The sequence below is a fragment of the Trachurus japonicus genome, chromosome 22 (genome assembly GCF_045865225.1).
Source record: "Trachurus japonicus isolate A0001 chromosome 22, Traja_1.0".
In the NCBI taxonomy this organism is placed as follows: Eukaryota; Metazoa; Chordata; class Actinopteri; order Carangiformes; family Carangidae; genus Trachurus; species Trachurus japonicus.
In genome coordinates this window covers 6,677,443-6,704,004 of record NC_140928.1, presented here as the reverse complement: position 1 = coordinate 6,704,004, position 26,562 = coordinate 6,677,443, and the positions used below count along the sequence as shown (strand labels likewise).

The window sequence follows — 26,562 nt, the reverse complement described above, 5'->3', positions numbered from 1 at the left end:
TGCGTCAGGCTGGTGGAGTTCGAGGACACGCCCACCAGTCAGCTGACCATCGAGGAGTTCATGAAGATCGATCTGGACCAGGAGTGCGACCCGCCGTGCTTCACAGCTGGACTGCAGAAGAAGAAGTTACAGCAGGTACGAACACGTGTGTCGACGCATGTGGAGGTGAATCAGGGGCCGAGCCTTTAAAAGGAGGAACAGACGCTTGTGTGAAATCATAAAAATGCTAAATTATGTTCGTTTGTGATCAATTCTACTACTGCCGCCTGTGAACCACAGCAAAAGGATGATTAAAATTTTACCTTATATTTTCTTGATGATTATTTGCAGCCCTCGGGCTTCCTGCAATAATTGATGAAGGATATTAACCTTTAAACTAAAACCGTCTGATCACTGTTCAGTACGTTTACAGACTTTTCAGAGAGGCAGCAGCTGGGTCTTGTTTATTGTTACATTTATTGAAGACCAGAAGATGTTTTAGGAGCGTTTAAAAACATAAAAATCATGCAGATACTAAATTTATTACATGTCAAAGGGTCCAAGTTGCTTTCTGCTGTCAGGATTTCTGCTTCTAGTTTCACGCAATGTGTCAGGAAGTTAAGTCAAGAATGACCAATTTTGCAGAGAATGAAGGCGAGGCAAGTTTATTTGTATAGCCCATTTTGACAAACAGTTTGTCTCAAAGGGCTTTACATAGCAACAATTAAGCAACTTTATTGTTGTTTCTTCCTCATTAGATGGAGTTCAGATTGTTTGAATGTGAAGTTTTCATGCATGAGATGGTTGAAAAACTCAAAAGCAAGTTGATTTTTGTAATTAAACTTGTAGAGGTTAAGTTGTGCTTTATTTCCCTTCTATAAAAATAGATGTCCATGTGTAGTGTGATTATAAAGCAGCTCTAGGTTCTATATTAATACTGTGAAAGTATCAAAGCCCTCAGTCCACAGAGAAATGAACAGAAACTGAGCCTTAAAAGCAGCTGTCAGGACTTCCTGTCACTTTGTGATGTCACAACAACAGCAGTCAATCAAGCCCCGCCCCCAACCTGGACCCAAACATCCAACACTTGCAGGATTTGGTTTCCCTGAGTGTTTTATTCTGAAATATGCTCTGTTTTTATTGGATCGCTCAGAAAACAGTCAGCCAATCAATCAATCAATCAATCAATCAGAAGAGAGGTTCAGAGTCTCCTGTCTTCTGATTGGCTGAGAAAGGAGATGAAAAACTACACGGAGATGGTTTTTGGTTCTTAGAAAACTACAGATATATCTTCATATGGATCAAACCTTCAGAATAAAACACCATGCCCACCTGGACCCACCATCCAACACTTGCAGGATTTGGTTTGGTTTGGTTCTGAGTGTTTCATTCTAAAATCTGCTCTATTTTCATTGAATTACCACAAATTAATCTTCTTATAGATCAAAACTTAAGCTAAAACGTGAACAATTATCTCCTCAGTAATCAACCTTTTGATGTTTTTTATTTTGAGCTCGCAGTAGAAACGAGTTGAACGGATTTCCAGGCAGAACGAAGAATAAACAGTTTTCACATTTTTTACAGTAAAAGGTTGGACCGGTGCGTTGTCAGGCAGCGAGCTGAGTCTCTCACCACAGGAGTCAAATCAAAGTCTCTGTGTTTTGTACTTGCGAGCGCTGCTGTCAACCACCCACAATCCTGGTGTCATGACGTCCTTTCACTCGGTGATGTTTAACTCGGTAACGTTTCACCCTGTAGTCAGCTGCTGCATCACAGAAAAAAGGTCTCTCACTCGTCTTCTCTCCTTTTGTCTCCCTCTCTCCCCTTTATCTCTCTCTCTCCCCTCCAGCTGGAGACAGAGCTGAAGAAAAAGATGGATGACGTCGAAGGTATGAATGCGACACATCCTTGTCTCTCTGCCACAACAATCCCCGACACCTCGACTCTCTAGTTTTGCAAAATGAGTTCTCTCATCTTTTCATCACAAAGGCAAAGTTCGGTCGCACTTTGTTTCCTTCCGACCTTGGCTAATTGCAGATCCGTGTTAGATGTGGTCGAAGCAAAAAGAAACTTAGAGAAGAAACGGCTCCCTTTTTGCTTTCCAAATGATTTCTTTTCTGCACAACATGCAATTAACCACACGTTATGTTACTAAACTAACATATTATAATGTAATTATGGCAGGAAGGGAAATGTAATTTAAAGGGATAGTAAAGTTTCTTAAGGACATAAAAAGAGCCACAAGTGTAATTTCACAGTCGCTTTAAGGACATGAAGAAAAAGAAGAAGTTGCAGCATCTGATTTTCTACTTATAAAGTGTAATAACTGAACTCTTCTCATGTTTTATCCTCCGAAGATGAAATTCAAGAATACCAGGACGAAATCGACCTAGAGCTCGAGAGCAGCAGACCCAAACTGAGAGGAGTGTACGCTGCCTACGCCAAAGAAGGTACTGAGCAGATGGAAAACTGTCCCAGAATACTTTGTGCTTGAGTAAAATATATATATGAGCATACCAACATGATGATATCAGTGCACATGTTAATATGCAGATGTGCTTAATGCTTGGTTAGTTTGAATTTATGGTTGTTACGACACAGCTCGTGGTTAGTTAGGAGGAAAGGGAGGTCGCATCAAACCAAATTTAGTTTGAAAGAGTTTATTTAATAATAAAGAAGCAAGTTTAATAAATGAGAGGCAAAATCAAAAAGTGATGAGACAACTAAAGGAAGGAGAACGGGATAAAACAGATGCAGCAGATTAGGAATAAATATAGAAACAATATAGACGCTGATAAAGAAGGTTATGTGGCAGCAGCAGAGGAATAAATATCATGGTAAATGATTAAATATATCAATAACCATAAGAAAGCAGCTCAAACTACAAACTAAACTTTATTAACAACCATTTTATTTGTCAGATGTGCAGCTGAAGTGAGAACAACTTCACTTTAATGTTTTCGTTCATTCATTTACTCATTGGTAATTTGTGTGAAATGATCCTTTAAATGGATTTGAGTAGAAAGCATCTTAAGAAAAAAAAAAAACTCCCTGAATACACCGAGCTGCACTCAAACACACCGCCAGTGGCACTTCTCTAAATTTATGGTTCATGAAACATTGAAAATTTCTGTCTGTGTGTAAAAATAGAGGGTTTTTTTTTATTTTTCCCGGGGCAGCTCCTCAGTATCTACAGAAACTTATAGGAGTGTTTTCATTATTACATCGACTGTGTGTTTTTATTTACCTCAGTGATTACAGCAGGCCCACACTCACTACATCACTGCAGACATATCACACATTAATGCAGCACAAGTGAAAATATAAAAACCTTGTGATTCTCTCAGACTTCCTCCTGAAAATCAAACTGAAGCAGCGTTGATGTCGAGTTCAACAGGTCGTGTTGTTGGCTGTGCAGAAAAGCGTTTAGGGTTAATGAGGCGACTTTAGATACAGATGTAATAAATAATTAATGCCTCCTCTGCTGCTGCTGCTTTTGCCACGTGCCTTTTTCTCACAGTTTGGATCCTGCTGCTTGATATTTAGAGGAAAACTCACAGGAGCCGTGTGAGAGGTTACAAAGAAAGAGAGAGATGCTACATTTAAATCCATGTCAGAGGTTCGATTTGCGTCCGCGCTGCAGGATTTCTGCTTTTAGTTTCACACAATACAAGAAAATAAGTCATGAATTAACAATTTTACAGAGAATAAAGGACTTTAATTGTCTTTTCTTCTTCATTAGACAGAGTTAGGATGATTTAAGTGTGAAGTTTTAGTTATGAGATGGTTGAATCTTGCACAGAAAATGTTGTTGTTGTTAGGTCTCTAGAGGTGAATTCTTACTTTTTTCAGCATAAAGGTCGATGCCAAGTGAACGTTAAAACAAGCCGACAGGACTTTCTGATGTCACAACGAGTGTCTGATGTCATAGAGAGTCAACATGCATTAAAGTTGGTAACATACAGTAAGGCAAGGCAAGGCATCTTTATTTATATAGCGCATTTCATACGCAACTCAATGTGCTTTACATTAAGACAAAACATTTTTAAACAGCATAAAAACAAAAAACACAGTTAAAAACAGGAGCAAAGAAGAATAAAAGAGACATGTTAACAAACAAGTGTTTTTGGTAGAAATGCAGAGTTTCATGAGCATGTTATGATAAAACATTTTGATTTAGATAACAAATTTTTATCCGAGCAAATACATAAAAGAATTTGAAACAAAATGTGCAAAATGAGAATTACAGATTGCGATTTGAGAACAGGCCCGACGTGTCGCTACGTTAACATTAATAAAGCCGTAATAACATTAAAAAACATCTGTTGCAGCTGTTTGTGAGTTTGATGCTCAGACACACAAACACGACGGTGGAAGCTCTGCAGCGTCGACGCGTCATGATGCTTTTATTTATCGTCCTGTCAGTCACTCGGGACGAGATGAGAAGTCTGAGCTTCTGTTTGTGTTGCCGTCCTTCATCAGAGACACACACACACACACACACACACACACACATACACACACACACACACACACACACACACACACTCACATGCTGACGACCACCCACGGAAGAACAACACACATCAGACCACACTGCCTGTCCGCTCTTTGTCTTTATCTGTTTCTACCTTTGGCTCCTTATCTCTGGCTCTCTGTCTTTGTCTGTCTCACACACAGTCACACACACACACACACACACACACACACACACACACACACACACACACACACACACACAGACTCCCCCTGTTGTCACACAGTAGGGGGGAGTTGCAGGCTGTCACTGATTTCAGGCGTGTTATTCCTCCAGATGCTGCGACGCTCTCACATCCGGCGGCGCTTCGTTTAATTTTGTTTCTTCTCAGACAAAAAAAAAAAAAAAGGGAAAAAAAAGTAGTTTTTCTGACTCGTGGGCTGAAACCGATGCGAGGACGTTTTAATTATGGCTGATTAAAGGACACGTTTTAATTAGCTACCAGGACGGAGAGAGGACGGCCAATATTATGATCCTAATTATTGTGTCCGGGTGTAATTATACGTCACTATTTCTATTCTCAGTGATTTTTGGAAACAAAATAATTTCACTGCATTGTCGAATTTTTGTATTTTTAACCACAGTGTTACTTTTCCGTCTTTGATTGTATGGTTTTAATTAGTAAACTCTAACTACAGTGTACAATTATGCACTACTAATTGCACCACCTGAGCGTCTTGTAACTCTCTGCAGCCTTATTAATACACAGGGAAAACTCATGAAGTGCATAATGAGACGCACACAACACAGTGGAGGTGAGACAAAATGCAATGAGAGTAATTTATAATTTATGCTTCCTAGTTTGCACTGGAACATTTTTCATTAAGCTCCAGTTACTGGAGGATAACTCCAACTACAATCTGTTATTTTAATACATGAAACAATTAACTGATAAATTACTGATAATTTTTTTTTATTATCAGCTAATCTTCCAGTCACAGCTCATCACACTCGTATTTGTTTAACTAATATGATCTAGATTAGAAATATCAAGTTGTCCTGTTGTGGATCAAGCTTGCATCCCTGCTACAGTATGTTACTCCGCTAAACTGAGCTGAGCTGTGTGTTCATAAAGATTTTTGAAGAAGATCCTTGATTTTTGAATGTCGATATCGCTCTCTGTCGCTAAATATGAAGCTCCAGAAAAGGTGTGTTTAGCCTAGCTTAGCATGACGCCAGGAAACGGTATCATTGTTTTGAATAAATCAAAAGAAACTCACCTACCAACAGTGAACTGAGTTACTGTACTGACATAAGAGTAGATTAGTTAGCCTAACCACAAATAAAGCAACGTCTATTTTTGTGACATTATATGCAGTTTATGTTTAAATTGTCCAAACATCATCTTGATCTTTGTTGGTTCAGGGACCGCTGGGATTTTTGAGCGCCTGCACAGGATCCAGAGCTGAATGAGAACTTGTTAGATTAGTTAACAGGATGTAACTTGTTGGTTTGACTTAGTGATTCATAGGAGAGCAAAATATGTAAAAGTAAAAGTCGAATTTCCTTAAAGGGATAGTTCAACAATTGGCCCATTGCCATAATCCCTATAGTTTTAGGAGTAGGTTTGTTACCTTGTTGGTGCAAGCTGTTTTTAGAACAGCGGAGCAGAGCCGCGAGCTGCTCAGAGCTACACTATGGAGGCTCATGGATTGTGTATTTGATGAGTTTGATGAGGCAAGCCAAGAAATTCCAACAACTTTAAAACACTTTCATGTACAAGTTGTGACCTGTACATTCACCACGCTATGAGATAATAACAGAATGTTACAAGACAGAGTTGTTTTAGAGGTAAATACAGAGACTGCTTGCTGAAAAACTGTCCCTGAAGGCAACGCACATCAGCGGTTTTGCATGAATTTACCTCTAAAACAACTCGTTCTGTTATCTCATAGCGTGGTGAATGTGCAGGTCACAACTTGTCCACCAGAGCGTTTTGGAGTTGTTGGATTGTGTATTTGATGAGATTGATGAGGGAAACCAAGAAATCCCATGAGCCTCCATAGCGTAGCTCTGAGCAGCTCGCGGCTCTGCTCCGCCGTTCTAATTTAAGGTAACGAACCTACTGCTATGACTATAGTGATTATGGTAATGGGCCAATTTGCCAAAATGTTGAACTATCCCTTTAAAATTAAACACCTTATTCCAACATCAAAATCTCTCTTTCTCAGAGAGTGTCTTAGACAACGAGGAGGAGGAGGACGCCCTCTGCACGACGTCTAAAGTGGTCGACGAAGAGGAGCCAGAGGAGGAAGAGGAGCTTCAGGCCGTGGCCAAACACTTTGGCAAAGAACTCGACGATCTCACGGTGGAGGCTCTGATCAAGCTCGAGCAGAGGAGGCCGGAGGGGGAGGAAGAGGAAAACCAGGACGAGGAGGACGAGGAGGGCACCCCTCAACGGAAATGTCCGTCGCTGGCGTCCATCTTGGGCACGATGCCGACCGCAGCCACTCTGGGCCTCCCCGAGTCCATCACCAAGTGCATCGGAGACGAGAAGGAGAACGGTGAGTTTGAAGTTTCCATTCTCTTTGTTTCTTCTTTTGCATTTTGCAGGAGTGGATGTATCAAATGAATTTCCCTTTGTTTAAACACCACAATGTGTTGCTTTAAAGAAATCATGACACCCTCCTCATGAAAACAAGCAGCTTTATCCTCGACTGAATCTCTATAATAACCCGTGATCTCGTTAACGAACGCTCTGAGGTTTACTTGTCATAATTACCTTTGCTACCGAAAGACGCTGAGCTGAGCTTCATGTGAAATTTGTCATCCCTTTATTAAGCTTCACGTTTTCGTACACTCGCCGACGTTAAAGGGAACATGTGGGAGACATGTTCGGTGGGTTTTAACCCTCGAGGGCTCTTTGAAATGTCGGGACTGGTGCCAAAACGCTGCAACTTGTTGCTGCTGTTTTGTTTATTGGCGTCAAACATGTCTCTCTGGAGATGGTGAATCAAATTACTGAAGCAAGATGAACCACAATAACAAGGGAACAGTGTTTTGATAGGAGATCATCACCTGATCATATTTGATTTGAGTTTAAAACACAAAGATATAAAAAAAATATGCTATTAAAAGATTTGCACTGGGTTTATTTCATGTCGGTCTGATGGTGTTAAACCTAAAGGCCTTTGTTTGTTTTTTAAATTCTGTGTCATCACGTTGATTTATCTCTGCATTTACCTCTAAAACAACTCTGTCTGGTAATGTTCTGTTATTATCTCATAGCGTGGTGAATGTGCAGGTCACAACTTGTCCACCAGAGCGTTGTGGAGTTGTTGGATTGTGTATTTGATGAGTTTGATGAGGGAATCCAAGAAATCCCATTAACCTCCGTAGCGTAGCTCTGAGCAGCTCACGGCTCTGCTCCGCCGTTCTAAAAATAGCTTGCACCGACAATTAAAGGTAAAGAACCTACTGCTATGACTATAGGGATTATGGCAATGGGCCAATTTGCCAAAATGTTGAACTATCCCTTATTATTACATTTATTATTATATTTTTTAGATGCAGAAGAATTTGCGTTTTTTGTTTTTGTTTTCAGGGTCCCCATATAGTTGTGGAGTGTTATTGTCTTTCACTGTAATGTCATAAATACAACTGTCTTTTTCTCTGAGCTCGGTCTCTCTTGCTTGGCTTCTCTCTTCCTCCGACTACATCTTCATCTTTGGTCTCTTCTTCCTTAGCCGTGATGAACATTCAGAGACCAGTGAGCTAACTAGCTTCTTATAGCTCGGCCAGAGGATTTAATGTTCGGTGTGTGTGATGTGTGTTGCCTTAAAGTGGTGCGTGTTCTCGCAAGAAGGAGGCGGGGCAGGAAACCCAAGTTATATAGTGAATGTGTGAATGAAAAATGGCCATTCTTACTGTTGCACATCAATGAAACTGTCATTTTAAGGTAAAATAGTTGCTTTTACCTGCGGCGTCTGTGACCGAGGAGGATGAGATAGGTGAGACGAACCAGGTGAACTCAGTGGAAGCAGCAGAGCATTTGTTGGGGGATTATATTCAGTGGTGGACTGATGGACATTTGTTGGTCTAGTGAGTGTTTCCTGTGCGTGTGTGTGTGTGTGTGTCTGAGTCAGTTGAGTAAACCACCATGTGATGAAGGAACATGTCAGTGAGACTCGGTCAGGCGGCTCTTGTTGAAATGCGGTCGGTAACATGAACCTAAATGTGCCAAACACAGAAACGGACCAAAACGTTTCCACTGCAAAAAAAACAAAACACACACACAGAAAGAAAGAAAACAAAGTGGAAGAGTGACGATCACACCCTCTGTCAATGTGACTTATTAACTGTTGCAAAAATAAAAAAAAACAGAATCCATCATGCGTTGCCTATAATTACCTAATTACATGAGTAGGATGTTCTGCGTATAGCCCCCCCATCACCCCTCATCCCCCCGTCCTCCTTTATCTGGGTGTGCAGAGGCGTTGATGGATGCGAGGTAATGGTGCCACGCAGCCACATCTGTCCTGATGAGGAAGCCCGTGTGTTTTTTTATTGGCTCTGAGTGGGAGGACGGAGGAGTCGTGGCAGACCACTGAGATTTGATGGATGTTGTGACGGGCGGAGGTGGTGGTGAGGTGACCCAACTTAAAGGTCGCAGGTTTGAATCCCAGCTGTGTCCATGAATATTGATCCAAGCCATGTAGAGAGAGAGAAAAAAAAGTTTTCTTTAATTAAGTTGATTCATTTTAACTTAAGTTTCACATTAAACAAGCTGCTGTACTGTCTGTCTAGTAAAGGTCTAAATAAAGCTCCATACAGTATAAAGGTAGATGTTTGAATTAAAGGGATAGTTGAACATTTTGGCAAATTGGCCCTTTGCCATAATTCCTATAGTTTTAGGAGTAGGTTTGTTACCTTTAATTGTCAGTTGTTATTTTTAGAACGGCGGAGCAGAGCCGTGAGCTGCTCAGAGTTACGCTACGGAGGCTCATGGGATTTCTTGGTTTCATCAAATACACAATCCAACAACTCCAAAACGCTCTGGTGGACAAGTTGTGACCTGCACATTCACCACGCTATGAGATAATAACAGGACGTTACCAGACAGAGTTGTTTTAGAGGTAAATTCATGCAAAACCACTGATGTGCGTTCCCGTCGGGGGCAGTTTTTCATCAAGCAGTCTCTGCATTTGCCTCTAAAACAACTCTGTCTCGTAAAGTTCTTTTGTTATCTCATAGCGTGGTGAATGTGCAGGTCACAACTTGTCCACGTCAGCGTTTTGGAGTTGTTGGATTGTGCATTTGACGAGTTTGATGAGGGAAACCCAGAAATCCCATGAGCCTCTGTAGCGTAGCTCTGAGCAGCTCACGGCTCTGCTCCGCCATTCTAAAAATAGCTCGCGCCGACAATTAAAGGTAACGAACCTACTGCTAAGACTATAGGGATTATGGCAATGGGCCAATTTGACAACATTTTTAACAATCCCTTTAATAACTGTGAAAGTATCAAAGCCTCAGTCCACAGAGAAATTCACACATCCTGTATTCACAAACTTAGCCTTAAAACCAGCCGTCAGGACTTCCTGTCACTTTGTGATGTCACAACAAAGCAGCCAACAAGCCCCGCCCACCACCAGCTGGACCCACCATCCAACAACTTGTATGATTGGTTGACAGCAACCTGTTGTTAATAAAGCTCCAGAGAGAAGCTGAGAGAGGAGATGAGAAAGCTACACTGAGATGGTTTCAGGTTCTTAAAATAGAAATACAGATAGATCTTCTTATGGATCAAACCTTCAAAATAAAACACAGGACAAGTGTAAAATATGGACCTTTAAGACACTTTTAGACAGGTTTTATGGTTCTTTTTTATATTTCAGTCCAGTGATTTTCTTACACATGCATTGTCAATAATAAAAAGACCATTGAAAGAGGTTTTATGGTTCTTTTGTGCTGTTTTATCGAGGGAAAGTGTCCATTAAATAGCTAAAATGTGTTCCCTCTCAAACCTGAATCTGTCCTGGTGTACATGAAGGTCTCCGCAGCTCGGGTCAAACTGCCCATTAACCTCCTGAAAACGTCCCCCTGTGATGCCGCTGACCTCATCCTGTCATGGGGGACGTGCTTCAGAGTGAGAGGAGCCACAATTACGAAACTGTAATGAATCGCGACGCTCTGAATCACAGGCTCTTCTGTTAATTGCAAATGTCTCTTTTATTTATCTTTTTTTTTTTTTTTTAATATGAAATTGGGTTTTTGTTGTGTAGTGACGTGACGTTGAGTCATCGTGATGCATCAGCTCGGTGATACATCACGAATGAGACCAAATCATCGGCTTTAAGACTGAAGGGTTTGATTGTTTGTTTGTGTGTGTGTGTGTGTGTGTGTGTGTGTGTCTATTTATGCTGCACTGTGTGGGCTGGTTTTATGTTTTGTTGCCAATTTTCCAGAGAAATTCAGTGATTTTTTTGACTAAAAATGGAGATGCTGTCATAACACTACACTGCACCTACACTGTAAAGATACTACACTGTAGAAATACTACAGTATAAAGATACACCTCATGGAAACTACACTGTAAACATAGTGTAAAGATTGAATGATTGAGACGAGATACTTCACTGTACCAATAGTACACTGTATGAATATTACACTGTAAAGAAACTAGACTATAAAGGCACTGCACCGTAGAAATACTACACTAAAAGTACTATGCATTTTAATTACGATACTGATACTGTAAGGTTCCTATACTCTTAAAATAATAGATAGATACTACTCTAAAGATACTTCACTGCAGAAATGCTACACTGTGAAATTGCTACAATGCAAAGGTACCACACTGTAAAGCTACTTGTAAAGATACTACAGTGCAAAGATACTGCACTGTAAAGATACCGGACTGTCGAAATACAACATTGTAAAGATACTAGACTTTTAAAAAACTAGGCTCTGAAAACACCATTCTGTTAGAGGTACTACATTACAGTATATTGATGATACACTGTAAAGTCACTGTATAAAAGATACTTCACTATAGAAATACTACACTGTTAAAGTAGTAGCCTGTAGAAATACTTGACTGTAAAGAAACTTGAAACAAATTGTAAAAATACTACTTTATAAGTGTGTAGTAACACCTCTGTTGTGCATTAAATCTTATTCTGTAAAAAAAAAAATACTAGGCTACATGTGAAGAAATACCAGAGCCTGTGAATTAAGACATTGCTGCTCATTTTAACTACTTTCTGCAGTAAAAAGTGTAGTATTACTTTTTTTAACCTCAGACGTATCGAACATCCATCAGCTGTACTCATCGTTGGTTATAGTTTCAGTTTTCTGCCTCTGTTAACGCACAAATTCCACATATTCACACAGAAATAATCCTCCACTTTGTTTTCCTGCTTCCTCTTCATGTTGGATTTAAAACATTAAAAAACACAACGATTAAAGAAATAAAGAAAAGACACAGTAATTTAACTCTAACATCTGTGTTTACGGAGCTTCTGACTGGAGTTCTTCAGTTCAGTTGAACCAAAGACAATTTTATTTTATTACGTCCAAGTCGAATTTTCACCCCGTTGTTTTCTACTCCTTGTTTATTTGTGTGTCTTTTTCGTGTCTGTGTGCAGCGGAGGACAGATGTGTCCGATTATACTTCAATCAGCATGTGTGACCAGTTCGTGCGTGTATTTGTGTGTGTGTTTTTTTGTGTATCTCCATGTCCACCGGGAGTGTTTTCCTGCCTCTGTGTTTGTTTGGGGGTCGGTCTCATGGAGCTGGATGCAGATGGAGGTTCTGTGGATTCAGACCGGTCCCGGTTTGGTTCAGGCTTCGGCTAATTGCGGCGGAGTATGGGAGGGGCAGGAGGGGGAGGGTGAGGGGTCCCCCAAGCTCAATCTTTGAAGTATTAAGTGGACAGGGTACCTTGTCATTAGGGCTGAGTCTTTCATCTGTACGTGTGTATGTGCGTGTGTGCGTGTGTGTGTGGACATTGTTAGTGCAGGGCAGGGCACGGGAGGAAGTGAAAGAGGGTGTAATTTTGGACTCTCTCGGGGAAAGAGAACAAGAAAGAAAACAGTAGGAGGAGGAGGGGAAAAAAAGTAGGTTGAAGCAGCTTCACAATGACAGTTTGGTGATAATGGCGTACTTACTACTTTTTGATACTTACAGCGACATTATTTTCAGTTTCTATTGATTTTTCACCATAAAAAAAAGAATAAAATAAAATAAAAAGTGTACAAGTGGTGACTCTCAGCAGATTTGATTCGCCCACGTTTTTTATCCCAATCATCGAAAAAAAAATCTTGCTGTGATTGCTGCTGCAGCAGACGACACTTAAAAGAAACTCAGAGATGTTGGCGTTTATAAAAAAAAAATATATAAAAAAATGTTTCTGATAATTGAAAGTGAAGACGAAAACAAGTCCTTAAGTAAAATCCACAGTAAACAGTGAGATTGTAATGTTCACTTGTCTTTTAAAGAGTTTTTCATGTTATAACAGTCGCCACCACTTTGAGCCAGACAGAAATACGTTGGATTGATTATTCTGAATTCCTATGTGGACGTTTAGACATGATCGTCCGATGTCTAGACGCCATGAGCAGGTCGACATGTTTGGTTTTTATTGAAATATTTTTACTTTACCTCATGGCTTAATGTGAACCTTGATAACTTTTTATCCACCATCATGATCGGCTCAAAGGTTTATGTTGTTTATCACTTTAGTTTATGATCGAACGCGTTAATGTTTAATGTGATGCTTGAGTACTGATCCAACACCAGTACATTATAAAACACTACTTCACTTTTCAACATTTCTACTGCTTTTAGACCCTTAACTCATTTTTTTTAACACTTATCTAAAACAGTTCAGGTATTTTTCCACCATTTCATGTCATTCAGCCTCCTGCTTACATGTTCTACTTTAACTCTTCAGATATTGTTTCATCTATATTAGTAATGGTTCAACAATGTTTTCAAGCTGTCAGTTTTAAACTTATTTGAGTAGACTCAAGCTTATACTATTCTTCACCAATTCAAGTAATTGCCAACCATTTCATACATCCGCCGTCTTCCATTTTACTCTTCAGATATTGTTTAATCTATATTAGTAATGGTTCAACAATGTTTTCAAGCTGTCAGTTTTAAATATATTTGAGTAGACTTCAGCCTTTCAATTTCTTCATACTAATCTTCAACAATTCAAGTAATTCCCAACCATTTCATACAGTACAGCCTCCGTCTTACATGTTTTAGTTTTACTCTTCAGATATTGTTTCATGTTTTCAAGACTGCAGCAATTTCTTCACTTAATTCAGCATTGTTTCAACAATTTCTTCAGCTCATTCAGCGTTCACCCGTATTTCCTTCAGGAAATGCATTCTCTAGTTATTATTATTATTATATGGCCTGGCTCATGCAACTTCTTTTATCACCCAGCTACTTTGCCATAACCGTCACTTTCCTACCACTGGCTTATTACTCACTGTCCTGTTGACTGAAGCAGCCGCTGCTCTGATTTTAAAGTTTTATAAGGATTTCATAAACTCGTAAATTAATTCCAAGAAAACGTCTGATGTTGTCGTGTTCACACTGTGAATGTTTATCGATGAGCGCGTGCCCCCTGTGCTCCTAATCTACGTATGAAAGTCGGGGAAACACTGACTTTAAAGGGATAGTTCAACATTTTGGCAAATTGGCCCATTGCCATAATCGCTATAGTCATAGCAGTAGGTTCATTACCTTTAATTGTAGGTGTAAGCTATTTTCAGTACGGCGGAGCGCAGCAGCTGGCTGCTCAGAGCTACGCTATGGAGGCTAACGGAATTTCTTGGTTTCCCTCATTAAACTCATCAAATTCAACATCCCAAAACTCCACAGCGCTTTTGTAGACAAGTTGTGACCTGCACAACCACCACGCTATGAGATAATGACGGAACGATACGAAACGGAGCCGTTTTCGAGGTAAATTCATACAAAACCGCTGATGCGCGTTGCGTTCAGGGACAGTTTTTCAGCAAGCAGTCTCCGTATTTACCCTGTATTTACCTCGAAAACGGCTCCGTTTCGTATCGTTCCGTCATTATCTCATAGCGTGGTGGTTGTGCAGGTCACAACTTGTCTACAAAAGCGCTGTGGAGTTTTGGGATGTTGAATTTGATGAGTTTAATGAGGGAAACCAAGAAATTCCGTTAGCCTCCATAGCGTAGCTCTGAGCAGCCAGCTGCTGCGCTCCGCCGTACTGAAAATAGCTTACACCTACAATTAAAGGTAATGAACCTACTGCTATGACTATAGCGATTATGGCAATGGGCCAATTTGCCAAAATGTTGAACTATCCCTTTAAAGACGTGATATCGGATCATAGTTATAGATTCCTAATCCGGCGTTTTCAGTGCTCGTATCAGAACATGTCTACTCTTGTTTGGTCACATTAAATCTGTTACTGAACGATTAAATTGAACAGTTATCACTTTTTTGGACAAGTGCACATTTACGTATATTTAATAAACATTGTGGGAGATTAAAGAACCAAATGTATAAAGAGTTGACCCACTTCGGTTTTTCCGTCCATTTCTCTGAAAATGATCAACATTACTATCACCACAAATTATCTGAATGATTGACTAATGATGATTACAGTTGTTGCTTCCTGTCAATCACCGTCCAATAATTGATCGTCTATTAAAGCAGATATCAGTGGAATGTTTTTGTTAATATAAGTCCTAAATAGTCCTATTTTCCGTCAGCAATCACTTACATGAAGTATTTCAGCCTAAACACGAGTCTCTCCGTCACTCTGCTCTGCTGTAACCCGAGGAGAAAATTTTCCTTGTGGGATACAAGTGTTATCCAATGAGGAGAGAGAACGGCATGAAGGGCTGTGTGTGCAGCCAAGGGATGCGCGTGAATGTGGTGACGTAGCACGAGGACCAATTGATGCCTGACAAGGGCGGGGGCTGCTAACTCATGGTGCGTTCAAAGAAACTCGTACTTTGTGTTTTTCCTTCCTGTGAAGTCATACCAGTTCGATCTGGTACGAGTTCACGGGTCGGAAGTTACGAGTGGCCGTTATAGGGAACTTTCACAGACAACAGGACGGTAAAAACACGAGCTACGGGTTACCTGGAACGCTACCAAGTCGTAGTTGTGACTTGAAGCTGTAACTTACGGTTTCAAAAGCCTGCCTTGAACGCAGCATTAGCCGAAACGGCCGTGAAGCTGATATCTGCTTTAATAGAACTCATCATTTCCTCCCTGTTCAGTGAAGCCGATGAGATTAGCACTGATACAAGGGTTTCTATCCCGGGGTTTATGAACTGTGTGAGTCCATTTCCAAGCAGCAGGACCTTCCTAGTTAAACCCTTTTCCTACGTGTCGTCCTCTCTCTGCTGCTGCTGCCTCATCGACGGCCTGTCTGAGCGATGGCATTTTCATTAACTCGTGCTGTCAGAGGAGGAAGCGGGAGCTCGGAGCCGCCCGGAGCAGCCAGGCCTGGCCGTGTTGTGTCGGGGGTTTGGTGAACGTGACTCCCAGCACCTCACGATGACTGTGTGTAGCCGAGGTCTTCGGGGAGTTCTGCCCCGCACCATTAGAGGCAGCATTGATTGAAGCACACACATTTTTTTTTTTTTTTTTTACGGCGGAGCACTTAGTTCAATCAATGACGTTTGCCCTGACCTTAACTACCTCAGTGAACACAGCTCGCCGGCTCCTGTCAAACCACTCTGCCGTTTTCATCACCATGCAGGAAAAAAATAAAAACGTCTTTGGGGGGAAAAGAGCTGTGTGTGTGTGTGTGTGTGTGAAATGTGTGAAACCGGCCGGCTTCAAGATGGAACAACAATGGCTGCCCTCCCTTCCTGCCCCCTGCTTGTACCTTTTTATACCAGAGATGTTTAGGGGGAAAAAAAGGCGACAGTGTAAAAAGTGAAGCTGTGTTTTTTTTTTTTGCTCTTTGGAGAATTTCATTTTGGTTGGAAGCGATTTTCCAGGTGTACGGCTGCGTTTAAGGAAACCGACATTGCTCACCAGACGAGAAGTTGTCGTCCTGAAACCTTTTTCTACCGTTTGTCCCTTTTCACTTACTGCAATTACTGCGGTAAATCTTGGCTTTGAGCGTTTTCAGGATGCGGAGGGGGTCGGGTGGTGGTAGAAGCAGCAGGTCCCTGACAGATCCACGCTCCGACAGCAGCAGCAGCAGCAGCTCTGCTGAGTCAATTACAGTCGTTCAGATGAGCTGCATCTGTCTCATCTCGCTGTCCGTCCACAGAGGAGTTTGTTCAGGGATGAAAGAGAAACACAAAGACACATCTTCACCTCGTCACAGTCGGGATCTAACGACAGAAACGTCTACAAGCTGCTTTTTGTTTTGTCTCCTTCAAAACCAGGAGGTCAACTTCCATATTAAACCCATTTAATAACTTCTTGTGCCCAAATTTAATGATGTTTAGATTTTGACCGTCCATTTTTAATAACGAGTTTTACATTGATTTGTGTGAAATGGTCATTTGTGACTTGTTGCTTCGTCTTGAAAGTCTTTTTCCGTTTAACAACATTAGATTTTAAATGAACAATGACAAATTGAACCTTTGCTGCTCATTTTAAAAGTAAAAAAGTCTGATTTTATAAAAGAAAAAACAAGAACAACATGTGCATTCACTAAATAGAAACAAATGTCTTTGGCAGAGCTCCTGGTGGATTTCTAACATCATGCCCTCAGCGTGATGTCATGTGGTGTGTGTGAAGCTTTTCTGTCGTTCTTTTATAATTTCCAACCATTTTATGAATATGTAGCTATTTGTTTTCGATCATCATCATCATCTTCCTGTGTATTTCAGCCATTTTATAGCCACATCGTTATTTACAACCACGTCGTCCAGCTGAAATGAAAAACACTTCTTTAACCACTTTAGATCGCAGCGCTGCTCAAACTGTGAATGAAAGCAACATAGACCAGAAAACTGCAGTTTATTACAAAGTTGAAATATAGTAAAATAGTCCTGTGATTCCACTGACCTCGCCTCATATCAAAAGGGATTGGCTCCAGCCCCCCGTGACCCTGCAGAGATGAGCTGAATAGACAATAGATGAATCGTAACTGTGCTTTTTTACCAACACCCAGTGAAAGCAACAGACAGCCAACTGAGAAAATGAGTTAGATGTGTATGAATGAATATATATAAAAGCTATTTGGGTTGAACCCAATGGGAGCGGAGGTAGAGTCAGAAGGTAAAACAAAGGACAAGAGGGTTTAAATACATAAACATGTTGTGTTCATAGTGCAAAATATTTTTTTTTGGTGTATGTGTTCCCTGAAACATAAACTCATAATCGAACCCTGTTTGCTTTATTTCTTTTTCTTGCAACAGTTGAAGGCCGAATCTTGATCGAATATCGAAGTGTTGCTGCATGAAATCATGTTATTTATTTATTTATTTATTGGCTTTCTACAGTATAAAATGTTTGTGTGTGTGTGTGTGTGTGTGTTTGAAAGACATGGATCTCAGCACCTGTCAAGATAAATATTTGATTTTACTGGTGGTTGTTCCAGCGAGACCAGTTTGAAGCCCGTGGCCGTCACCTGCTGTTTCAAGACGCTTGGTGAAAATCAAGTGTACTGCCTCTTTAATTAATCATAACTTATTACTAATTCATGCAGCTAATCCATTCACAAACTCGTCCATTTGCCCACTTCCTTTCCTTTCCTTTCTTGATGCCGGGACAGCAGCAGCTGGGTCAGCCTGCGTGGAGGAGGGGGGTGTGTTCACGGAGCCCCGGGGCCGTACAGTAGACATATGGCGGGATGGACGCGACCTCTCGGAGGAGGGGAGTGAGTGAGTGTGACACACGGACGGAGGAGGTGATGACAGCGCCGGGAGACGGGCGTCAGCGATACACAGCAGAGACAGTAGAAGAAAAAGAAGAAACAACAACTACAACAACAGGCTGATGTTTATTTCAGGCTCTCCGAGGACAAACAGCCGCCGCCGTACGCTTTCAATGAGTCAGTACAAGCTCGGCGGCTACCTCAGTGTGGCGTGGAATATGAAATAAGACAGAGTGTGTGTGTGTGTGTGTGTGTGTGTGTGTGAAGCAGTTAGCAGTCAGTCTCTCTGGTGGTGGAGGTGGAGGGTTGGGGGTGTAGCTGTAGCTGTGGCGGGCCGTCAACTGCAGCCAGCTGTGATTGGAGCTGATGTGCGTCTTCTGGCCCGGGGAAGGGGGAGGGAGAAGGGTAAGGGGAGAGAGGGAGGGAAGCCGTCTCGTCTGCCGCCGCCGGCCTGACGGGAGATGACAGCGACCGTTTAGCAGGCAGGCAAAAAGGCAGGAGACCGCTCGCCTCCGGCTGCTGCTGCTGCGTCACTGCACATCTCACCGTCTCACCCCTCCCTCCCTCCCTCCCTCCCTCACCCACTCTCTTCTCCCCCTTCCCCCTTTCTCTTCTCCATCAGGGTCCCCCCTCCCTCCCCACTCTGGACAGACAGTGACTCAAACTGTTCTGAAGAAAGTACGAGGAGTCAGGAAATGACTTGTTAACGTTGTGTCATCTGACGGCTTCATACTCACATGTTAAATATAAAAAATCTGCAATCGCTGCTATGTAAATAATATAATAATAATAATACTTAATAAGACAAACAAACATGAGACAAACAGTTGAATATCAGACATCTTTGAGTTTGAATGTTGGATCCACATGGATTTAACCGTCCTCTTGTGTTATGGTCGGCACCAATCGGTTTTTAGGTTTTTAATGCATGAAAGAACCACATACATTTGTTAAATGCATCAAGGCATTTGACTTTGTCAGGGAACTACATTTAAACAGAATAAAACAAAAAAAATAAAACAATTCTTCATAAACTTCTAAAATGTTCTTGTTAAAATGATGACATTTGACATATTGTAACGATATAATGATAAAAACGTGCAAAACCAACCATTTCATGGATAAGGAAGCCTAATAACGTAACCAAGAGATGAGAAACAAATGGATGATAAATAATTTGCATGAATTTATCTCTAAAACAACTCTGTCTGGTAACGTTCTGTTATTATCTCATAGCGTGGTGAATGTGCAGGTCACAACTTGTCCACCAGAGCGTTTTGGAGTTGTTGGATTGTGTATTTGATGAGTTTGATGAGGGAAACCAAGAAATCCCATTAGCCTCCGTAGCTTAGCTCTGAGCAGCTCGCAGCTCTGCTCCGCCGTTCTAAAAATAGCTTGCACCGACAATTAAAGGTAATGAACCTACTGCTATGACTATAGGGATTATGGCAATGGGCTAATTTACCAAAATGCTGAACTATGCCTTTAATTATGTTAATGCTAGATTGTAACTTAGACTTAAGTTTTGCTGTGTCTCACTAAGTACCTTGACTTCAGCTTAATCCTCAGTCATCAGGGGCGTCACTGTCCCCATGTGGTCCCAGCGTCACTTAAAGTGCAGTTAAGATCTTAAATGAGCCGGATATCTTTATTCAAATTTTTATTTATTTATTTATTTATTTATTGCAGTTTTCTTCTTAAGTTGTTAAATGAGGCAGAATCTGCTCAGTGCTCCAGATTTCTTAAAAAAAAAGAAGTATTTTGTGATTTTTCTGCGAGGAGCCTCGGAGCAATTTGTCATTTTGGAATTAGTTGAGTTTGAATTATGTTTTTGAAACGATTAATTAAATGTGGAGAGTTGAAGTTCTTATTATACAGTTTGTGGTGTTGGTATGTAGTTCTTGTGGAGCCTTTGTCATGTATGATTGTACATAGATGCGTCTTTCTATTTACCTTATTGAGACCTGGATGACTTTATCTTTCCTAATCGATACGAAGCTTCGAACAGAGAGAACAAGACAAACTCATGAGATGGTGCATTGAGTTTTGTACGTGAACTTCTACTAAACGCAAAACCAGAGGAGCAACAGTTGTGATAAAAGTCAAAAGGACGAGCTTCAGGACTTTGAAACTAGTCGGTCTCTAATGATCCCAGAGCTTTCAGTGGCATTGCATGATCTTCCTCAGATGTGATCGGAGGCCCTTTGAGGTGCGAATGATTGGTAAATAAGTTTGTCTTGCACCACTGTTCAGATTTCCTCACTCAAGAGTTGCTTAAACGTCCCAGAATGCATTGGAGCAGCATTAAGGCATTCATTCTTGTGTTATTATTCATCATAGACAAATCAAAGATGGAGACAGAAGAGCATGTAGAGACGCGAGGAGAAGCGGCTCTGATGCTTAACGGCGTGCGATCAAGGGGGGCGGAGCTTCCCATTGGTTGGTTTCTTTGCTTTGACGTCGTCTCCTCTGCTGATTATTCCTGTAGAGAGTTTGTAAATGTTTTTTTCATGAGTCAGCGGTTTTTCGAAGCTCCTCGGACACAGAGGCGTCCCTGAGGCAACATTTGGCTTTGACATTCCTGTGGTGGTGTTGTCGTCGTCGTCGTCATCGTCGTTGTTGTTGTCCGTGACATTTCACATGTTTGATTCCCATGCACAACAATGCACACATTAAAAAAAAAAACCATCCCTCTTTTCCATGGCGGCATTCTCCAGATTCTTGAGCTGCGGCGCTGAGGCTGCTGGGACGGAGCAGAGAGAGAGAGACAGAGAGAGAGAGAGAGAGCGTCCTCCTTTATCCATCATCAAAGAGGCAGTTCATGAAACTCATTGTGGAGGCACTGATGATTAATTCATCCCGCTCCTGTGATGTCAAATTACAGACCGTTGTGGAAAAATAGGCCGAAACGCCGGAGCGGCACAAAAATGTCTCTTTAATCAGAGAGCGTTTATTCAAAATATGGAAACACTGTTTGGAAAAAAGAAACTCGTCAGTCGCTTTCAAAATAAAACTCCTGGTCTGGTTTTTATGAGAGTTGAACGATAAACATCACATCTGGAGTGATGTCATGTGTTTTTTTTTTTTGTCCAGTTTTGTGTCTGGACAAAAATGAAAAACAGCGTCAGTTTGTCCTGTCACTGTGTTGCTGTGGCGACAGAACAAAACTTTATCGTCATTTTATTTTGAAGTATAACAAACTTTGTTCTGTTATTTCTTCAGAAAACATAAACATTATTACTTATACACACACTTCTCCTATAAAAACACTCTCACACACATCAATACTCTATAAATAACATATAAGACGAGAGAAAATAAAACGAGAGAAAATAAAACAAAGCAAAAAACTAAGGGGCAGTGCATATTGGCTTCAAACCAGATCATTTATTACAGTAGTAGTGTGTTTGAGGTCGTCTTACTGCACATATAACGGTGTTATTGGACTTGCATCAGTAGTAACTCTTTAGATTGTAAAATATTTTAGCAGAGAAAATCAAAGTTTCAACTGTTTTATTGGCTGAACTATAAAATACATTCCAGTTTAGTGAGGAAATTACAACAGGATCATTATGTAAAAGATGCAGCATCACACAAAGAAATAAATAAAACATCTGAATTCCAATATTGTTGAAATGAAACGGAAATATCAATTATTTTCCTGCTATTTCTCATTATACTGTAGTTTTAATGATCTGAAGTCAAAGAGGGTTTTCTGTGCTGCTGCATTTCATCCTCGATCACCTCTGTGCTTCAGGGTTTGTTCAGTTTCACCAACTCAAACTTAAAGTTAGAAGGAGATTTATTTTTTCAATACTTTATCGCAAAGCGTATTTCATTGCCTTTACATGCACAATCCATCTTTCCAATCTCTTTGCATCTTTGTGCAATTTGCTCAAGTATATACTCACAAAGTAAACAACAAAAATTAATGAGAACAGACAAACAAACAAGCAAGGCAAACAGAGGTACTACCCAAATAAGGGAAATATAATAAAATAAAATAAATGATAGAAATAAAAGGAGCGAGATAAAAGAATTAGAAATAAAACAGAAATCTTGAGGAAAAACAGGAGTAATGTTTATTTATTTGAGTTCCTGGTGAAGCTCAGAGGAATCGGATAAACACACACGATGCAATTCATGTAGTTTTTAGTGCTTTTAATTTGTTGACAGAAAGAAAAACGTATGAGCGTATCTGTCAAACATGAACTACTGGGCCACGTTGCGCCCGCAGGAGTCTCCTTAACCTTAAGTGTCCAGCAGCAGCAGCAGCAGCAGCAGCAGCTCCTATATGTACACAGCTCTGTGTGAGGCGGAGGAGGAGGAGCAGGTGGTTGAGTGGGTGTACTCTCAGTCTGGGCTTCTCCAAGGTCGCCGAGGTCACGTTTTAATGGGCTCGCCCGGCCTGCCCGTGTCAGCGAGAATCTCTCACTCTATTTATTGCCTCGGCTGGCTGGTTATTTCTCCGGGGCAGAGCTGGCACCGAGCCTTATTACCTCATACAACTGCAGGGAGGAACTTTTTACACCGGGAGCTGGAGCTGCTGCTGCTGCTGCTGCTCGTATTTCTCTCCTCCTCCTCTTTCCCTCCTCCTTCTCTCTGTTTTTGCATTAGAGGCTCGATGCTGCTGACAAGATGATCCAGAGACGTCTTAGTTTGAGTGCAGCGGTGAAACGGAGGTAAACTCCCGAAACAGTTGAGTCTGATCGAACGCAGCAGATGAAAAGAAAAAAGAAAAGAAAAGAAAAGAAAAACATGTCTTCATTTTTACTTCTGGTACAAACCTGTGTGTGTGTGTGTGTGTGTGTGTGTGTGTGCAAACAGAGTAACACCACTAAACTGTTGTTGCTGTTGTTGTTGTAGTTTGTTAACTGGGTCGTACACAAAACAAGTGTCCGGACCATGTGGTGAAACAATAGATGTTAGAGAAGAGAACTTGTTCACAGTGTAAAACAAAGACATGCACTCATTAACTCTGTCTGTGAATCCTGGGAAAAAAACCCCAGAAAATTAGGAAAAAAAAGTAAAATATCCTTGAAAACTATGTTAATGGCAACACTCTCAGAAATTAACTTCATGTCCATGTTGGCGTTGAGATTTTTTGGTCTGTTTATTGATGTCACGATGCAGAATTGGCAGATTTTGGTTTTTGTGTTGTGAACGCACCCCGAGGAAGTCACAAAACTTTAAACAATATAAAGTTATATTATCCTTTAAAATGTTCGTCTGTCACTGTTGGCGGCTGCTGACTCTGTTGGTTTTTATGAGGTTTATAACTTGTTTTAAATTGTTATATAATAGACTTTTTTTGTTTGTTTTTGTAGCTTGTTCTGCCCAGAGCGAAAGGTTTATAGTTTGTGACGCATCTCTGAGGTGTTGGTTCATTGCTCAGTCTTTATTTATGAAGTTTTTGTTATTAAATTGTCACAATTTCATTATCAAGTTTATAGGACACGACTTTATAGATTCAGTTATTTTAGTGTGTGGCGGCGTGTGTCTTGTGAAAACGTCCTGTTGCTTGGTAGAAGAGTACAATTTTGAGGATTTGCCTATTTTTAAAAACTGTAAATTTAAACTCATTTTATAGAAATACAGAGTTTGATATTGTAGGAAACGTAGTGGCTGACTCTCTCTCTCTCTCTCTTCTCTTCTCTTGTCGTCTGGAGTCTGTTGTCGATGAGAGGAGCAGATTGATACTGTTGTCATGGCGAAGCGGCAGCCAGGACGTGGTTTAGCTCGGCTGGGCCGCGGCCAGAGCAGAACTTGCTGAACTGAAGCGCTGGGGCGGATGGATAAACAATCTGTTGTTTGTCAGAAAGTAGTTCCAACATGAAACTCGTTCCAAGACCCGAGACCACACGAGTTCCTGTTTGTACTTTTCAGCCTGTGAACAAACATCCCAAAATGTCGCACTGCTCCTCTTGAGACTTCTTTCTTTTTTCTACCCCTCTCTTTCTATCTCTGTCTCTTTCTTTCTTTCTTTCTTTCTTTCTTTATCTATCTATCTATCTATCTATCTATCTATCTATCTATCTATCTATCTATCTATCTATCTATCTATCTATCTATCTATCTATCTATCTATCTATCTATCTATCTATCTATCTATCTATCTATCTATCTATCTATCTATCTATCTATCTATCTATCTATCTATCTATCTATCTATCTATCTATCTATCTATCTATCTATCTATCTATCTATCTATCCTGCTCCTGGTTTTCATCTCTTTTGATTTCACTCTTTTTATTCCTCGCTCATCGTTTTTAACATCCAGGGGTCTGACAAAGTGAAACCTTTGCCTTCATGTCGGCGGCCTCTTCCTCCTCCTCCTCCTCCTCCCAGCAGCCCTGTGGCCGAGCTCCGTGCAGGTCGAGGGTTTCTTTCTTTCTTTCTTTCTCTCTCTTTTTTTTTTTATATATATATCTTTTTCTATGTGTAGGAGAGGATCAGGATTGTTGCTGACATCAAGAGCTGCGAGTCCGGATAATGTGTTCTCCGTTTGAAGTGTGGATGATGGGTGATCCTGCAGCACCGGGGCTACACGGCTCCATTCATCCTGCAGAACACACACACACACACACACACACACACACACACACACACACACACACACACACTCACACTCACACTCACACTCACACTTTCTTTGTTTTTTGGAAAAGGAGATGTAGGGAGGAGTGGAGGAGTCAGCACACTGATGCATGCTGCTTCTTCTTTTTTTTTTTTTTTTTTTTTTTTAATTTTTGCCAGTCTTTCTTCCTGCTCTCCTCTCGTCTGTTGTCGTGTCGTCCCGTCGTCGTTCTCCTCAGATCAGGCCGAAATGAAATACAGCTCAGGATTAGAAGGAGATCAGTGAACTCCTCTTAAACCTCCCTTTTCTCTCCTCCTGTCGGTCTCAGCCTTCCTCCTCTCCTCCATTAGCCTCTCTCTCACCTACTGCCTCCTCCATTTATTTCCCCCCACACTTTCTAACTTTCTCTGCCTCCTTTGTCTCGTCCCTCAGCTGCTGCCGTCTGCTCGCTCCTCCATGTCCTCCCTCCTGCTGCTTCTCTCTCCATCACTCTTTTGTCTCTCAATCTCCAGCCTCCTTCATTCCCTCCGTCTTAATCTTCCCTGCTCAGACTCTTTTCTCTCTCTCTGCCTACTTTTCTCATTATTTCTCCCTCCTCTTTGTCACTGGTGATTATTTCTCCTTCTCTTTGACATTTTCTTCTCCCATTTTAAATGTTTTGCTCTTAAAGGACAAGACTTCAGGATCTTCACTCTTTTTTCTTATCAACAACAAATCCCTTGAAAAGGCCAAAGCATCACTCAGGTGTGATTGAGCCATCAGCTGTCAAAACAATTTACTAGATTCTTGTCCATCAAGTCCGTCAATAAACATTAAATCAGCCTGATAGGTCTTATTCCTCTGAGGATCTGGTTTCCAAACACATCTTAACCCTCCTGTTGTCCTCCTGGGTCAGGGAGGGAGGGAAGGAAGGAAGGAAGGAAGGAAGGAAGGAAGGAAGGAAGGAAGGAAGGAAGGAAGGAAGGAAGGAAGGAAGGAAGGACGGAAGGAAGGACAAAGGGGGAGATGGGAGGAAAGAAGGAAGGGAAAAAGGAAGGTAAGATAGGCTCAAAAAGGAAGGAAGAAGTAAGGACGAAGGAAGGAAGGAAGGAAGGGGAAAAGGATTGTGGAAAGAAGGAAGGAAAAGGGCAGGAAAGAAATATGGAGGGAGGGAACAGATTGGGTCAATTAGATCAAAAGAGGAAGGAAGAACAAGTCAGGACGAAGGGAGGGAAGGGAGGAAGGGGAAAAGGAAGGAAAGAAAAATGGAGGGAAGGAACAGATTAGGTCAAGGAAGGAAGCAGAAGGACAGACGAAGGAAGGAAGGGGAAGGAAGGAAGGAAGGAAGGAAGGAAGGAAGGAAGGAAGGAAGGAAGGAGGAGACAGATTGGGTCAATTTGACCCAGAATGACAACAGGAGGAGATTTTTCATCTGTCCTTGATATTTCACAAAGAAAATCATTTTCAAGGTATTCAGATTGAGCTTAACTCTTTAAGTCTCCCTTGTATCTCCATGTGATAACTGCATAGGCTGTATTTTTGTGGACCAAAACAGTAGCAACTCTTCTTCCATGTATTTCAATGTTATCCCATCTCCACTGCCTGGTACCAACATTTTTTTTTTCATCGGGCAGAAGTCGTGGACGGTGGGTACCATCTGAAATATCACCTCAGCTCACGTCTGAAGAAGGTGCAGTGCAGAT

The 26,562-nt window shown here is 41.1% G+C and overlaps 1 protein-coding gene across 1 annotated transcript in view; it reads left to right on the top strand.

Moving 5' to 3' along the window:
• The window catches only part of brf1a (BRF1 general transcription factor IIIB subunit a), a 129,280-nt gene that overhangs the window by 45,586 nt on the left and 57,132 nt on the right, over positions 1-26,562 (top strand). Inside the window, exons 9-12 of the mRNA XM_085768589.1 lie at positions 9-135; positions 1,829-1,868; positions 2,337-2,429; positions 6,688-7,020. Coding sequence (XP_085624715.1) covers positions 9-135; positions 1,829-1,868; positions 2,337-2,429; positions 6,688-7,020 — 593 coding nt within the window. The remainder of the gene's footprint in view (positions 1-8; positions 136-1,828; positions 1,869-2,336; positions 2,430-6,687; positions 7,021-26,562) is intronic.